This window comes from Mustela putorius, unplaced genomic scaffold (assembly GCF_011764305.1).
Source record: "Mustela putorius furo isolate JIRA1106 unplaced genomic scaffold, ASM1176430v1.1 tig00003863_pilon_pilon_pilon, whole genome shotgun sequence".
Classification (NCBI taxonomy): domain Eukaryota; kingdom Metazoa; phylum Chordata; class Mammalia; order Carnivora; family Mustelidae; genus Mustela; species Mustela putorius.
This window is the reverse complement of record NW_025422015.1, coordinates 21,960,022-21,977,404: the sequence shown is the minus strand read 5'-3', so window position 1 is coordinate 21,977,404 and position 17,383 is coordinate 21,960,022. Positions and strand designations below refer to the sequence as shown.

General features: G+C 40.3%; 1 protein-coding gene across 1 annotated transcript in view; it reads left to right on the top strand.

The window, feature by feature from the left end:
- Positions 1-548: 548 nt before the first annotated feature.
- ENPP3 (ectonucleotide pyrophosphatase/phosphodiesterase 3) overlaps positions 549-17,383 on the top strand; it is a 76,395-nt gene continuing 59,560 nt past the window's right edge. The window contains exons 1-5 of the mRNA XM_004740206.3: positions 549-690; positions 5,592-5,667; positions 10,770-10,901; positions 13,105-13,230; positions 15,135-15,195. Coding sequence (XP_004740263.1) covers positions 613-690; positions 5,592-5,667; positions 10,770-10,901; positions 13,105-13,230; positions 15,135-15,195 — 473 coding nt within the window. The 5' untranslated portion in view covers positions 549-612. The remainder of the gene's footprint in view (positions 691-5,591; positions 5,668-10,769; positions 10,902-13,104; positions 13,231-15,134; positions 15,196-17,383) is intronic.

The window sequence follows — 17,383 nt, the reverse complement described above, 5'->3', positions numbered from 1 at the left end:
CAAATAATGTGTTCTCTCTTTTTTTTTAGATTTATTTACTTACTTGAGAGAGAGTAAGCAAAGCAAGAGGGAGCACAAGCTGTTGGGGAGGACAGAGGGAGAGGGAGAAGGAGATCCCCCACTGATCAGGGAGCCCATCCCAGGACCCTGGAATCATGACCTGAGCTGAGGGCAGACGCTTAACCGACTGAGCCATCCAGGCATCCCTAAAGCATTTTTTTAATATGTTGGTTTTTAGCTGTGCTGTGAAGTTTATACAAATATAGAAACCTTCTGGAATTTCCCTAAAGAAGCTTTTTGTTTTGGGTTATTTTAGAAGAAAATAAATAGCCAGATCATATTAAAATTTGACTATTTTATTATTCTTGTTACCTGTGTTTTGATTAGTATTTAATGTTTGTCTACAGTGTCCTGGAAAAGGACTTTCATCTCTTGATGCTATTATTATTTAAATATTTCCCTCTCTTTTGATCGTCCAATCACTGAAGAGCTATAATCTTCCCAAACACTTAAAAGTTAGTCACAGCCATGTAACTCCTTCAGTTTCTCTTTGCTGGGCTAGAGAGAGGAAGGAGTACAGCTGTCTTCTAGCAAAACAGGTTTCTACGGCTCATGGAGTCTATGCTGGCTTTACCAACGGAAGAGCCTGTTGAGAGGAGCAGTGTTAAGAAATACAAAATAATTTGTATTGTAAGTATAATTTTTAATGATAGTCTTTGTAGTCTTTTTTTTTTTTTTTTGACATAGGGAGAGAATGTCATAAGTAGGCAGAAGGGCAGGCAGAGAGAGAGTGGGGAGCAGGCTCCCTGGGGAGCCTGAGGTGGGGCTAGATCCCAGGACCCTGAGATCATGACCTAAACCAAAGGCAGAGGCTTAACCCCCTGAGCCACCCAGATACCCCTAGTCTTTGTCGCTTTATGACAATGTTAAGTGTATAAATCCCCATTTATATTCGTGTTGCTATTTAAGTGTAAAGTTTTTAAGTGATTGTACATAGCTTTATCCCTTCTGACAACTGTGATGCCAGTTAATATTTTTAATCATGTTTTGCTTAAGAAATATGAGTAATGGGGGACGCCTGGGTGGCTCAGTTGGTTAAGCAGCTGCCTTCGGCTCAGGTCATGATCCCAGGGTCCTGGAATCGAGTCCCACATCAGGCTCCTTGCTCGGCAGAGAGCCTGCTTCTCCCTCTGCCTCTGCCTGCCTCTCTGTCTGCCTGTGCTCGCTCACTCTCTCTCCCTCTGTCTCTGACAAATAAATAAAATCTTTAAAAAAAAAAAAAGAAATATGAGTAACAACAAATTAATATTTGATCAATCTAAAAAGTGGGGATCTGTGGTGAAACACTTTGCAGCATTGATTTTAGTATGATTATCATCAGCCCCCTAAGGCACCCTTTTATACTGCATGAATATCTTTAAGAGTAGAGAGTTACTCTGAGTAGTCCATCCACTGCCTTGGTTTTCTCACCACCCAACCATTTCTCTTCTGCTTGTTATTACTGTCCTGATAGTCAGTCCTTCCTCTGTCCTTGTCCTGCTGCATCTCCACAGCAATAATTACATGGCATAGGATGATGGTGATGATGATGATGATGGTGATTATTATTATAATTTTCTCATCTCATCTCAAATTATTCTCTCCTCTTGCTTTTCTGATGGCATTGATAGGCTCTACTTTTATGACATTTCTCTTTATCTGCATTCTTAGCTGATTTCTCTTCTCTTTGCACATTGCAGTGTTCAGTGTTCCACTGAACCTTGTCTAAAGATCTTCTCTGTAGGCGATTTCATCTTCTCATGATTTTTTTTTTTAAGATTTTATTTACTTATTTGACAGACAGAGATCATGAGCAGGGAGAGAGAGAAAAGGGGGAAGCAGGCTCCGCTGAGCAGAGAGCCTGATGTGGGACTCGATCCCAGGACCCTGGAATCATGACCTGAGCCAAAGGCAGAGGCTTTAAACCACTGAGACACCCAGATGCCCCTCATCTTTTCGTGATTTTTTTTAAAAAGTGACATTTTCAACCAAGAATTTCAAGCAAGCCAAGAGGTCTGACTTCTCACTGAGTTTGAGTCACACAATTTCAAACCCTTTCTTGCTGACTTATTGTCCAGTATCACAAGGCAAAAGCCAACTGATTAATTTTCTACACTTACCAGGTTGCAGTTTTCTCCTTAGTTCCTTATGTTAGTTAATGTCACCATCATTCTGTCCCTCAAGCATTGTTTCTAGAAGCAAATGAAACAAGGTATGTAAGCATTGGGCCCAGTAACTAGAACGAAGTAAACTGTCAAGATACTCTATTTATTCATTATCCTTCTGGGAACTTTGGAGTGTTCACTTCAATACCATTTATTATATTTATGCCTTCTTCCAAATTTAAGAAATTATAAACCCCTTGGAAGCAAAACTTTGTACATCATTCATTTTCCTTGTATCCTTCTAATGGTTTACTACTATATATAATAGAGGCTCATCATTTTAAAATCATAGTTTCAGGGTACCTGGGTGGCTCAGTTGGTTAAGCGACTGCCTTTGGCTCAGCTCATGATCCTGGAGTCTGGGGATCGAGTCCTCCATTGAGCTCCCAGCTCCACAGGTAGTCTGCTTCTCTCTCTGATCTTCTCCTTTCTCATGCTCGCTCTCATTGTCTCTTTCTCAAATAAATAAATAAAATCTTTATAAATAAATAAAATCATAGTTTCAAAAGTACCCTATTGGGCACCTGGGTGGCTCAGTGGGTTAAAACCTCTGCCTTCGGCTCGGGTCATAATCTTAGGATCCTGGGATCAAGCCCCACATTGGGCTCTCTGCTCAGCAGGGAGCCTGCTTCCTCCTCTTTCTCTCTCTCTCTCTCTCTCTCTGCCTGCCTCTCTGCCTACTTGTGATCTGTCTGTCAAACAAATAAATAAAATCTTTAAAAAAAAGTACCCTGATGGCTGCATAGTATTCCATTGTGTATATATACCACATCTTCTTGATCCATTCATCTGTTGATGGACATCTAGGTTCTTTCCATAGTTTGGCTATTGTGGACATTGCTGCTATAAACATTCGGGTGCATGTGTCCCTTTGGATCACTACATTTGTATCTTTAGGGTAAATACCCAATAGTGCAATTGCTGGGTCAGAAACAAGATGGGATTGGGAGGGAGACAAACCATAAGTGACTCTTAATCTCACAAAACAAACTGAGGGTTGCCGGGGGGAGGGGGTTTGGGAGAAGGGGGTGGGATTATGGACATTGGGGAGGGTATGTGATTTGGTGAGTGCTGTGAAGTGTGTAAACCTGGTGATTCACAGACCTGTACCCCTGGGGATAAAAATATATGTTTATAAAAATAAAAAAATTAAAAAAAAAAAAAAAATAAAATAAAATAAAATAAAAGGAGTTTAAATCAATAAAAAAAAAAAAAAAAAAAAAAAAAAAAAAAAAAAAAAAAAAAAAAAAAGTACCCTGTTTCCAAATTTTAACACAAGCTTCATTTAAAAAACTTGACCTGGACCTACTGCATTTTTAACACTCTTTATTCAGCCATCTAAAGCTAAATAATTGGATTCTTAGTGGTTTTTGGAGTCCAGAGCTTCTCCCCTCTCTACCCTGTCGATAGTTTAAGATACATATGCATCTCAATATCAAGAAGCGTATTCCAGGGATGCCTGGGTAGCTCAGGTAGTTAAATGTCTGCCTTCGGCTCAGGTAATGATCCCAGGGTGCTGGGATCGAGTCCCACATTGGGCTCGCTGCTCAGCAGGGAGCCTGCTCTTCCCTCTGCTGCATGTGCATCTTCCCCCGACCCCGACAAATAAATAAAATTCTTAAAGAAAAAAAAGAGAAGCTTATTAAGAATTACTACATATTTAAAGGTAATGATTATATGAGATTAAAAATGAACCTTTTTCTTGAGGAACTTACAGAATAATGCAGGGAAGAAGTAAAAAATGTATGGAAAAAGTATAATTATGAAACAGACACGAAGATATAACAGGAGAAAGTTTGAGAGGATCCTATGGACAGCTAGATGCTGCTTATTTTCCCATCAAATTTGAATGGCAAAAGGACCAAAGATAGGATATAAAACCAAAATATACCAATATGTGAATCTATGAGGTTTACCACAGGACTATGGTAAATCTATGCATGACGTTTATGGTAGGACTATTACCCCATTTTGCCACTTTGTGTTCCCAGTCTTGGTTACCTGTGGGTTTTGAGCATCATAATGAGGGGCTAAGTACTAGTCATGCTACTTAATAACCGTTTATGTTCACTTTTCCCCCTCCATTCTCTCCACTGAATCCATACCTGCTGGAAGGTCACTGAAACTTGGGTTCACTTTCAGGTTTCATTAAAAAATGGTCTTTACAGCATTTTAAAGTATTTTCTCAATTGTTGAAACCAATTCTATGGTAAAAGTTAACCTAGGTTAATTTCCCAGTTGATTTTCAAAATAAAAACAAACACAATCAATGTTTACGTAGATCTTTGCTATCTAAGCAATTTTGATGCTGTGAGGTTTTTTTTTTTTTAAGTCAGAATGAAGGTTATTGGTGTTTTAAGATACCTTCCTAAGTAATTTGTGTCTGTTCCATTCATAGTTTATGGCTGTATATTATGCAAGTTCTGTTATCCAGCATACTTATCATTGGGCATACTTACTGGGTGGGGAGAAAGGTCAGTGGGGAGAATTCTCGTTAACTACATGACAGTTTAATTCCAGGTATCGCATAAATTGCACTGAAGAGCCTGGTCAGCAGTAGAGATAATAAATGACACATACAGTCTTTTCTCACAGAACTTTCACCTCATTGGTCTGAGCTATAGATCAAAGCAGATCATTTGTCAGTTAATTATTTGAAACTAGATTTTTACATGGGTTAGGTATTTTCATACCTCAGTAGGACATAGCTGGGCAGGGAAGGGAGAGGTGGGAACCTCTGCTCCTGAGGAGTGAGGTAGTTAAAAATTTCACAGTTGAGGAATGCTTTTAGATAAATGATCTCCAAATTGGTATCTAGTTAAGAATGAGAAATGGGCAAAGGTAAATAGCTCCCATGGTTTCATTCATGCTTTAACTCTGTTTGGGATTAAGCTAACCAGGACCATTAGCTAACCATTGGTTAAGCTAACGAATGTATTTGAATTTGAAGTTCTGTAACAATAACATTTTAAAATTCTCCCCAAAGCATTCTTATTTTCAGACATTAAAAAGAAAAAAAGGGGGGTGACTGGGTGGTTCAGTGGGTTAAAGCCTCTGCCTTCAGCTCAGGCCATGATCCCAGGGTCTTGGAATTGAGCCCTGCTTCCGCTTAGGGCTCTCTGCTCAGCAGGGAGCCTGCTTCCCTTCCTCTCTCTCTCTCTCTCTGCCTGCCTCTGCCTACTTGTGATCTCTATCAAATAAATAAAATCTAAAAAAAAAAAAAAATCTTTGGAGGAAAAAAAAGAAAAAAGTACATGCCCCTATCATTGTTGGAGCTGGTGCGCTCGGTGTCCTTAATATTGACTGAGAGAGGGAGGAGGGTATCTTTGTACCTTTTTACATTTTTTTTTTAATTGTAAAGGTCACTTTTCCTTTTTTTCATAATAGGTTCTTCTTGCTTTGTTGGTGATTGTGTCACTAGGATTGGGGCTGGGGCTTGGACTCAGGCGACAAGAAGAGCAAGGTATACTCTCAGTGTTTTCCCCACACAGTTCCTTATATCTCCTTTCTCCTCACCTTTACCCCCTTGAAACCGAAAGCTCCCCTTTCTGCTCTTCTAAGGGGAGCACTCTCTTTCTAGGCCTCTCCTTTTCCCACATTGCCCTTCCTAGGAGCCCACATCGCGGTGAGCCTTCTCCACGCTCATTGCTGGCCTTTACCCTTTTGCCCTCACCCCTGCTCCTTTGAGATTCCTATCATTCCTGTCTGTTCCTCTTATTTGTCCTCACCTTGGTAGAGGACTCTGATAACTGGGTCAAAGACTCCCGTCCCAGCCCCTACTCTACTCGTTCTTCTCCGCCGATAAACTTGGTCTCGAAAGTTTTGGTTGCTTCCCTCCCAGGACCTCCTGCCCTGTTAGTACTGCACGCTCCCTGAAATCACTATTCCTTGGTTAGGCAGTGCCACAGTCTTAAATGTAGTACAGAGTAAAAGCTTCACATTTATTTATTTTTCCTCATAAGAAGCAGAGAAAAGGATGCCTGGGTGGCTCAGTGGGTTAAGCCTCTGTCTCTGGCTCAGATCGTGATCTCAGGATCCTAGGATCCAGCCAGGCGTCTGCTCAGCGGGAAGTCTGCTTCTCTCTCTGTGCTATCCCTTCCACCCTCCTTCTGTCATAAAAACGAATCTAAAAAAAAAAAAAAAAAGCAAAGAAAAAAATATGAGAGAGCGGTCCCAACCTATCAAATCATAATCTCTTTTGCCATATCTGATCAATATGAACAGTACATAAACCATTTATAAGGGACTGTATGAAAAGCATTTTCTAAATCTTGTAATGTATCATTTGGTACTTTTACAAAGGGGAGGTATGAGGTCAAATGTTGGGTAATTTACTCTCCTTTTTAATTTGGTTGATTAAGTTCTGGTTTGACTTTCTTGGGGAAGGTCTTATTGCTTCTTTGTTTAGGGAGACTCTTGGTGAGATTAATAGACACTTTTCCAGTTATGTTTTCACTTAAGAATTAACACTCAGTACCTGTGGCATACATAACATGGGAACACGGTGGAACTGGAAAGGTGGGCCTTACCTGGAAAATTATTGTCTTTTTTGGGGTCATTTGGCTGTAGGGTTTCGGAACTACAGTACCAGTCCTAGACCTGACACATGTAGGTGGGCCACTTTGCTATATTATTCTGATGTTCGTGTGCATAGGAATGTATCACTTCTTGGTTGTCTTACTCCTAAATCATGTAAATTAATTGGAAGAGGAATATAGTAATCTCTGAATAAAATCTCTGATTATTTTGGCTCTTTCTCTCCCTTCTTTACTTTAGTACACCTACTGGCTGGCTTCCCAGTGTCACTGCTCCCTATTCTTGTCCTTTTATCTCAGGTTACCAGCCCTCATGTGGCATCGCCCCTTCCCACCCAGGGCCTTGGGACTTACCTCTAGCCCCTCCTTTGCCAGCTTCCTTGAAATAGACATCCCTCATTCTTCCATGACTGATTCCTAATCCCCAACCGGCACCATTTTCACCATTCTCCACTCCAATTAACCCACTTTTCGTAAGCGTAGTGTGTTTTTTCTAGTGTGAGTTTTTAAGCTATTTTTCTGGTTTGAGTTTTTATGTGTTCTTACAAATTTATTCATTTATGTGCACATCCTTTTTACTTATTCTTCAACAATTGGGCACTGACTGTATGCTAGGTACAATTTAATTACTGGGCATGCAGTGGCGAAGAAAATGGACACATCCATCTGAGAGTTTACAGTCCTGCAGGAAGACGGACACTAAAAATACATATAATCCAAATACATATATAATATGATAAGGAAAGTGCTAAGGGATAAGTAAAACTGAAAAGATTATGAAATATGGAGTTAGGGTGGGATGGGGGATGTATGTGAAATGACTTTTGTAAAGAGCTAAAGTGAGGAAGATCGAGAGATATTTGTGGGAAGAACATTCCAGGCAGGAGGAAAGAACAAGGGCAAAGGCCTAAGGCAGGGTCTCACCTGGCAAGTTCATTTAAAGAATAACAAGGTCGGTGAGTTGGAACTAAGAGGACAAGAAGGAGGGTAGTCATAAAATGAGATCAACCAAAGGACGGAAGAGAAGCCAAGCCAGTGACGTGGTCGGGTCCATTCTGGTCGTAGGCTTTCATTCTGAGAGTGATGGGAAGTGATTGGAGTTTTGAGCGGAGAAGTGACATGCGGTGGTTTGCTTTTTCACACAAGCACTTAGGCTGCTGTGTTAGGAGTAAATGGCAGAGTGAAATCAGGAGATGTGGAGATGCCAGTTAGGGAATTATTGCAATAACCCACACAAGCTCTATGTCTCGAACTAGGGTGGTGACATTGTAACTGTGAGAAGTATTTGGATCCTGGATATCTTTGGATGTGGTAGACAGATGTTATCCACAGAATGGATATGGAGAAAAAGAGAAGTCAAGAATGACTTCAAGATTTTTGGTATGACCATCTGGAAATACAGAATTCCCAAAATTGAGATGGGGACAATAATCAGGAACTTGGACATGTTAAGTTTGAAATACCTACTAGGTGTCCAAGTGAAAGCCAGAAGGTAGTTGGACATAGGAGGTTGACTTTGAATGGAGGTCCTATATGGACATGCAGTATGGCAGTTATCAGCATCATATGTGGAATTAAAGCAATGTGACTGGGGAACACACTAACCTTAAAAATAGGGAGGATGTGGTTGGGGGTGCAGTGTGGATGAATTCTAAAAATAATTGGTTAGGGATGTGGGAGGAAAGCCAGGTGATTGCTGTGTCCTGGAAGCCATGTGCAGAAAATGTTTCAAAGTAGGACAGTGAATATAAAAATGTAAAGGTCTTATGTACAAATGGTATATAAACTTTTTTTGGTTACCTCTTCATTGAATGTTTCTTAAGATCCATCTAAATTGTTATGCATTCTTCTATTCTTTGGCATCTGTCTACTACTTGAGTAGAGCTTAAAAAAAAAAAAAGATTTTATTTATTTATTTGTCAGAGAGCGAGCACAAGTGGGGGAGCAGCTGGCAGAGGGAGAAGCAGGCTTCCTGCCAAGCAAGGACCCTGATTGGGACTCAATCCTACACTCTGGGATTGTGACTCCAGCCAAAAGCTGACGCTTAACCAGCTGAGCCACCCAGGCATCCCAACTACATAGTACTTTTTAGCATGTATAGCAATATACTATTTGACCTATGTTCAGCAACACCCCCCCCCCCCCCCCCGCCCAGTGCTAGATACCCAGGTTGATTTTAGTTCTATCACATCACATCCATCCTGCAGCTTCCCTTATGGACCTGTGTGAGATTGCTGCATCATCTATCATCTACCCAGGAATAGACTCCTAGGTCTTAGGGTCTGTATTTTAACTTGGGTGAGTAGCCTCAGTTTGCTTTCTGGAATAGCTGCTTATTCTCTGTCTTTACCATGGATCTCCAGCAGCCCTTGGCATTATCTGGCTATCTCATTTTTGGCAATGTGAACGTAGTTACAGAGTGATATCTTTTACTTTAACTTTTATTTCTCTGCCCTGCTGCTCCAATCTGTGTTGGTTGCTCTCTCGGTTTGTTTGGTGTTTCCTTAGACCCTCCATTGTGTTGGATCTCATTATTTTTTGGATCTCTTTGTTCTACTTCCTCCATTTTGCTGAAGAACATCTTTTAATAGTTTCTTAAAATAGGATACTATATCTTTGATAAAAGATACAACTTGAGTTCTTATCTATCTAAAGACATTTTCATCATCCTAACCTAACACTTGATAGTTTGGCTAGATACTGAATTCTGAGATGAACATAAATTTCCTCTAGAAATATGAAGACATTGCTTTCCCATCTTTTGGTTTTCAGTGTTGCTTTCAAGAAATGTGATGCAATTCTGACTTGTGATCTTTGGTAGATTGCTCATGATCTCTCTCTGGGAACCTTCAAGATCTCTTTATACCTATTGTTCTGACCTCTTTGTGTGAGTTTTGGCCTGGGAAATGTTGATGTATTATACTCTTCAGTTCTGGGAAATTTTATAGTATGATTTCTTTAATAATACCATTTTTATTTTCTCTGTTTTCACTTTTAGGTACTACCTTCCTTTTAAAGGTCAGCTATGTAGCAGCCTTGATTGTATCTGCAATAACTCTTTGCCATGTGAAACAATGTAGCATATTCAGTCTTGGGGATTAGGGTGTGAAATCTTCTCTGAAACCATCATTCTGCCTACCACACCCCTCTGTTGAATTTTTCATTACTGCTTTCATGTTTTTATTTCGAAGAGTACCCTGAACATTAGTTCTCTTTTTGAAATTACAATTTTCTCATTTCATGGATACAATATTGTCTTTTCTGAAGATCTCACTATTAGCTGTGCTTCTGTTCCTTAAATTGTTTCCTTTTCAGTCGTTTTCTTTTTTGTTTTGGTCTTTGTTTTCACGTTGGATTGTGTTTTGCTATCCGCAAATGTCTGATAACCATTTGTTCACATTTGTGAGTATGACGTGTTCATCTTTTCTCATCCTAGCTATTCTCTATGTCTGCCTCTGTGGTGAAAGCTACTTTTCCTAAATTCTTCCAGATTATAAGCCTTCTATCAAGTGAGAGGTAGGGTGGATCATTGCTGCTCCATCTCCATACTTTAAGTCAGTTTCACTTTATTAAGCCTCTGCCTATCTCTCCTACCTTCACCTAATGGTGCCTGGTGTGCTGAGTCTGGGTAATCTCTAGAGTCCTGTGGAAAAATCACCTACTATTTATCACTTTGCACTGATGAATCATACATCACAATTAAAAAATGTCTATTTGTCTGACCTAGTTTGCACTAGGTATATCTTCTGTGTGCTTCTACCATCTAGCTCCGAGATATCAGATAACTTTTTTTTTCTTTGTATTTTTTTTAAGATTTTATTTATTTGATAGAGAGCATGGAAGGAGGGGAAGAGGACAAGGGAGAGAATCTCAAGCAGACTCCCTTCTGAGCACAGAGCCTGACATGAGTTTGATCTTACAACCCTGAGATCATGACCTAAGCCACAATCAAGAGTGGGGTGGTCAACTGACTGAGCCACCCAGGTGCCCCTCAGATCACTTCTAAGCACTGGTTTCCTTATTTCCTCAGCTCCTACAGGCAGTTGCAGGAAGAAATGCTTCGATTCTTCATTCAGAGGACTGGAGAACTGCCGGTGTGATACGGAATGCAAACACAGAGGCGACTGCTGCTGGGATTTTGAAGACACCTGTGTGGAATCAAGTATGGATTCTGAGGATAAGTTCACTCTAGCATGTTGGTTGTGCTGTCGTTAATGCATGTCTAAGTGTTTCCCACACATCTTGTGTATTGATTTCCTAGGGTTGCTCTAACACAGAATTTGGGGGGGCTTAAACAACAGAAATTCTTTTTCTCAGTTCTAGAGATTAGAAATCCGAGATGCAAGTTGCATCAGGGTTGGTTCTTCCTAAGGGCTATGAGGGAGAGCCATTCCTTGCCCTTCTTTTAACTTCTGGTGGGTTATAAGTCATTGGCAGTCATTGACTTTTGGCAGCATAACCCCAAACTTTGCCTTTGTCTTCACAGAGTTCTGTTGTGTCTTCACAGTCTCCCCTGTGTGTGTGTGTGTGTGTGTGTGCACGCACATGTCCAAATTTCCCCTTTTTATAAGAATACCAGTTGCACTGGATAGGGACCATTATAATGACCTCATATGAACTTGAGTATCTACAAAGATCTTTTTTATTTTTAAACATTATATTTATATATTTGACATGTAGAGCACAAGCAGGGGGAGCAGCAGAGGAAAAGGGAGAAGCAGGTTCCCTGTTGAGCAGGCAGTCCGATATGGGGCTTGATCCCAGGACCCTGAGATCATGACCTGAGCCATAGGCAGACGCATAACCCACTGAACCACTCAGGCGCCCCAACAAAGATCTTTTCCTAGGCAAAGTCACATCCATGGCAGTGCGGGCTAGCACTCCAGCGTTTTGAGAGGACACTATTCAGCCCATAACTTGTGTACAGGATTATCGTTTCCCCTTCTGCAGTGCTAAACAGAGTTCACACTTGATTTGACCGAGGTTGAGGACTCATGGTCTCCAGGAGACAAAATTCCATATGTGTTGCCGGAAGTACACGTCTCAGTACAGTTTCACTATGGCTCAAGCTAATCATCTTAATAGTTTCATGGGCAGTGGTTCTCAGGTTTCAGGGTGCGTAAGGCTTACTTGGAAAGCTGGTGATCCTTGGTGATTCTGATGCCAGTACTCCACAGAACACGACTTGAGAAACGCTGTTCTCTGGGTAGAAGAGAGAGTTCTCAATGTTTAATTTTTTAAGAAATCAGTGAAGGCATGTGTGTAGGGAGTTGGCTAGTGGTTCATAGAATAAAGATGAGAATAGTAGAGCTTTTTACATTATATTTTCTGGAAAGGGCAAGGGGGAAGGGATAACTTAGTATAAATAAGATCCCTTATTATGACTTAGTCTAAAAAAGATTCCCTTTACTTAATCTCCCCAAATCCTTTCTAAGTAAATGATACATAATGGACAACGAAGAACTCTGTACAAGACAAAAGCACACAGCAGTCACCGGTCTGATGCATTTGTCTAAACCCAGGACTGATGTTGATTTTATTTGTTTATTTATTTATTTTTTAAGATTTTACTTATTTATTTGACAGAGAGATCACAAGTAGGCAAAGAGGCAGGCAGAGAGAGAGAGGAGGAAGCAGGCTCCCCGCTGAGCAGAGAGCCCAATGCGGGACTCGATCCCAGGACCCTGAGATCATGACCTGAGCCGAAGGCAGTGGCTTAACCCACTGAGCCACCCAGGCGCCCTGATGTTGATTTTAGACACTGATTCCCAGCAGACGGTGCTAGGAAACAGCCATGGGACAGCCTCTTGCTGTTTTTAGCACTGATGTTTATTTACACTGATCTCATACTGAGCACATAGCCTGCGAGAGCAGCAAAGGCCTGGTGGAGACTCATCTTGCCCTCTCTCACCCTCAGCTGGGAGGTGCCCTGACCTGCCTACTTTCTTACAGACCTCACCCTCTTCCTGTTACTTCTGTTGCACTGCCTCTTCCTTGCTGCCTGTCCTTAAACAAAACTGCTCTTGGGTGGCACCCATCCCTAGTGGGTCATCTCCACCGGGAGCTCCTACTTTTGGGTGGGAATAGAGCCAGTGTTCAGAGTCTCTCCAAACTCAGAGATGTACCTGCCAGCCAGACCAGGGCTGTAGCTTATAAAACCGCCTTTCTCTATGCCGCTCATGCCAAATGAAGACAAGGGATGCATTGCCCCCTTGTTTGTATTACCTATTTTCATTTATTCATGCAGAGAAGCCAAGAATTTGACCTTACAACAGTCCAGGGATAGATGCATGGAATTTATGTTTGCTGTTGGATACTGAAGTATTTAAGTTAAATGCTGGGAACTGAATTGTGTGCTTTTCCAGCTCGAATATGGACATGCAATAGATTCCGTTGTGGGGAGACCAGATTAGAGTCCAGCCTCTGCTCTTGTTCGGATGACTGTCTGCAGAGGAAAGACTGCTGTGCTGACTACAAGAGTGTCTGCCAAGGTAAGCAGAGGAGGTTGACCTGTTCACCCCTGTGTGTTCATTGACCCCAGAGCTGGCTGACCCAGGCTACATAAATTGAATCAAGTCGGAGACAACATGTTTACGATGGCAAAAAATGTGGCTTGTTCACTATACAGAGAGGGAGCTCATAGCATAGATACTATAGAAAAGAAGAGAAAGATAAAAATTCCATATTCATTGGTAAAGCAGGGTCTTCTCCAGTCTAATAATAACGCTGCTAGAAATATCTGTGGTTTGAGATAACAGATGGCAGAGTTGATGAAAGAGGTTATCTGGCCCATCTAGCAGTCCGTTAAACCAATGTTACTGTTCTGATGACTGTATCCTGAGTGATGAAATGACTGATTAGGGACCTTTGGAGAGTTAATGCAGAGCCAAGATCAGGATACAGATTATTCAACTCCTGGTTCCAGCTGTAAGTGACATACTGCAGATATATATATTTTTAAATTACCCTCGGAACATGTAATGAAATTTATAAAAAGTGCACATAAACACACAGCAACAAAATTGCTTCAAGTTAACAACCCCTTTTTCATAATGCCACAACCAATAAAAGTAAGTAACTTATACTTTTAATATTTCTAGACCAAAAGAATGAGATCAGGTTGAATTCTGATTTTTCTCAAATAGGAAGAAAATGTTATAGAAGAAACATTAACTATAACATTTTAGTAGAAAATAGATTTTACACTAATGGATGAGTCAATTTTTATTACAAAATATATTTGAAAAGCAACTAAAAAGAGCTATCAAAAAGGAAAAATAGATGCCTGAAATGGTAACTTCTTTTCCAAGTAATTATTGTTTGACATTTAATAGTGCATCATTAAAAATTCTGCTAAATTCATGAGGGCACTTTCTTGTTTGCTTAATTCTATAAGGTCACTGACCACACTGCCTCTGACCACTCTGTTTTCCCACTTTCTACCTCAAATATATAACTCTTTCAACTTTTTATATCAAGACTGATCCTTGAGTCATATGGTAAATTCTCCCAGTGGATTCATTGCATACCATTGCTGAAATTTAATAGAAGTGTATCTATTTAGGGGTGCCTAGGTGGCTCAGTGGTTTAAAGCCTCTGGCTTTGGCTCAGGTCATGATTCCAGGGTCCTGGGATTGAGCCCGGCATCGGGCTCTCAGCTCAACAGGGAGTCTGCTTCCCTTCCTCTCTCTCTGCCTGCCTCTCTGCCTACTTGTGATCTCTTTCTGTCAAATAAATAATAAATAAAATCTTTTTTTTTTTAAAGGAAATGTGTTTGTTTATTTTGCAAGTATACACCATAGATGGTGTTATTACTTCTGTATGACACATCTTGTCTGCTTGTTGCTTTTTCTGGGACGTTAGCCATTGATGATAATTGCCTGTATCTATCAAGGGATACAAGTGATGATATTTATTATACTAGATCATTTCTACTTCATTGGTTAGCTGGAATGTTCTATAATCAGAAACATTGAAGTAAAAATTTTTTAGTTAAGATCTTAAAAATTTCTTGGTTCAATTTTTCCCAGTTTAAATCAGTTACTCTCATTGACTGCTTCTGTGCCCCCCAACCCTGCCATGATTTCTTTTCTCTATTCTTTAGATGGTATATCTATATTTATTAACATCATTTTTTTCTAATTGTCTCTTTCCAGCTAAAAGAATCCCCTTTGTTTTTCTTGGTAAAGATGGGATTCTTGGTATTCAATCTGTGCAAATCTCTGGACACACTGATCTTTTCAACATGTGAAATGGCACTTAACACATTCTAGAAGAATTTAGTCATTGGAATAACAAGATTGAAGTAGTTTGGAAAGATCAAGTTCATTGCACATTTGTTTCTCTTCTCTTTTCTGTGGTGCACCTGTCTAAAGATTTCAATTTTGTTTTTCAGGAGAAACCTCATGGGTGAAAGAAAAGTGTGGCACAGCCCAACAGTCTCAGTGCCCAGAAGGGTGAGAATATGGGGGTTTTTAATCTTCCTTTAACATGGAATGTAGCTGAGAAGCAGCTGCATTTCCTCCACTTTATTTATATTTTAAAACAATACACTTGGGCACCTGGGTGACTCAGTTGGTTAGCACTGCCTTCAACTCGGGTCGGGATCCTAGAGTCCCAGGATCGAGTCCCATGTTGGGCTCCCTGCTCAGCAGGGAGTCTGCTTCTCTCTCTGACTTTCTCCCCTCTCATCCTCTGTCTCTCTCTCACACATAAATAAATAAAGTCTTTAAAAAACCAAACAAAACCAAAAAAGCCAATACACCTAACCAACTAGTAGGACTCCTGGTGGCTTCAAACTTGGACTTTTGTTCACATCATTGTTTACAAAAGCAATTTTAATTAATTTTTTACATTCATGTCTTATAAAAATGACAAAAATAGGTGAAATATTAAATACTAACATTCTTAAGGTCCTCTGGTCAGGATTAGGATTTAGATCTGAATTCTCCATGCAGAATCTTTCCTATTGACATCCTGGAACTTTGAATTGATATTCACTGAGGAAAAGGGAAGTTTGTCCATTGAAGGCCTCACAAGGGAAAGTGGATAAGGACTTTATCACTTGTACATGAGTAAGGAACGCATGAGGCAACCCTCCCACACATCTCCTCCACATATTTATAATGGCTGCTGCTGGACTTTTCCCAGTTCTGGAAAGACGCCCCACATCATCTCTCAGTCAGGGTGGATTTCCTGTCCAGTTGCCCCTTCTGCCCTTTACCAACTTCATTCTTTTGGCCCAAGGAGGGGAAGGAAGATGGTGAGATAAAGAAAAATGGAATATCTGGTGACAGAAAGTATTGGCGGAGTCATTTTTAGATAGTATTATTTTATTTAAAGAATGTGTGTGGATACTGTCTGTTTTTGTACCATGTGACTTTGGTTTCCCAATCCCCAGATCTAGCTGCCCTGTTCAGTGGCTTCTGGGTGGAAGAGCAAAAAAATTAAAATAAAATGGATATTTGAGTATCTTTGCTCTAGTCAATTCTCTGAGCTTCCTCTATAAAAATAGTATTAGTAGCTGTAAAAATCATTATCATAATCATAAGCCAAGTTAAGAAGATTTCATGTGAGAAGTCAGCATCTTGATCCCTTAGATGTCTGACCTTGTTTTTAAGCTGCAAGGTTATTTTGATGGCATATTTATGAATATAAAAGTTTTAACAGCCCTATGCTAATGAATTTATGAAAAATAAGTATTTCCAATGCAAATTGTAATGCACTATTTGAAATTCTTCTTTTTTAAAGACTTTATTTATTGGGGCGCCTGGGTAGCTCAGTGGGTTAAGCCTCTGCCTTCAGCTCAGGTCATGATTCCAGGGTCCTTGGATCGAGCCCCACGTCGGGCTCTCAGCTGTGTCACAGAGGGAGAGAGATCACAAGTAGGCAGAGAGGCAGGCAGAGAGAGAGGAGGAAAGCAGGTTCCCCACTGAGCAGAGAGCCTGATGTGGGACTCAATCCCAGGACCCTGAGATCATGACCTGAGCCAAAGACAGGCTTAACCAACCCACTGACCCACCCAGGCGCCCCTGCACTGCTTGAACTGCTTGATGAGTTTTCTATATATTGTAGTTAAAACAATCTTAATTTTCCATTTTGTTTTGAGATATAATCTGTATATATTGAAAGGGTCACATTTATGTTTACAGTATAATAAGATTTGGAAATCCAGAAACCCATATAACCCAGAGATAAAGGAATATTTTCCAAGATAAGGAATATTTTCAAGATAAGGAATATTTTCATCACCCAGAAAGATGCGTCATGTACTAATATCTGTCACCATAGATTCCTGTTCTAGAATTTCATATAAATGGAATCATTCCATATGTTCCCTTGTGTTGTTTTTCTTAATCCAGTGATTTTGAGACTCATAAATGTTACTGTGTGTGTGTGTACCATATCTCTCACAGGGGCTTTTGCACAGCGTACTTTTTTTTCTGATTAACACATTGGTCCCATTCTCTTTTCATACTATTTCTATTCGTTCTTTAGGGCCAAGTTCATGTGTCTGTTCTTAACCTTACAAAGATCAAATCTGAAATCCCCTATGTAGTTGAGTAGCGTTGTGTAATCAAATCTAACCCTTAACCACTCCTGTTTACTTCTCAATTTCATCCCCTAGGTTAGGGCTGTAATCCC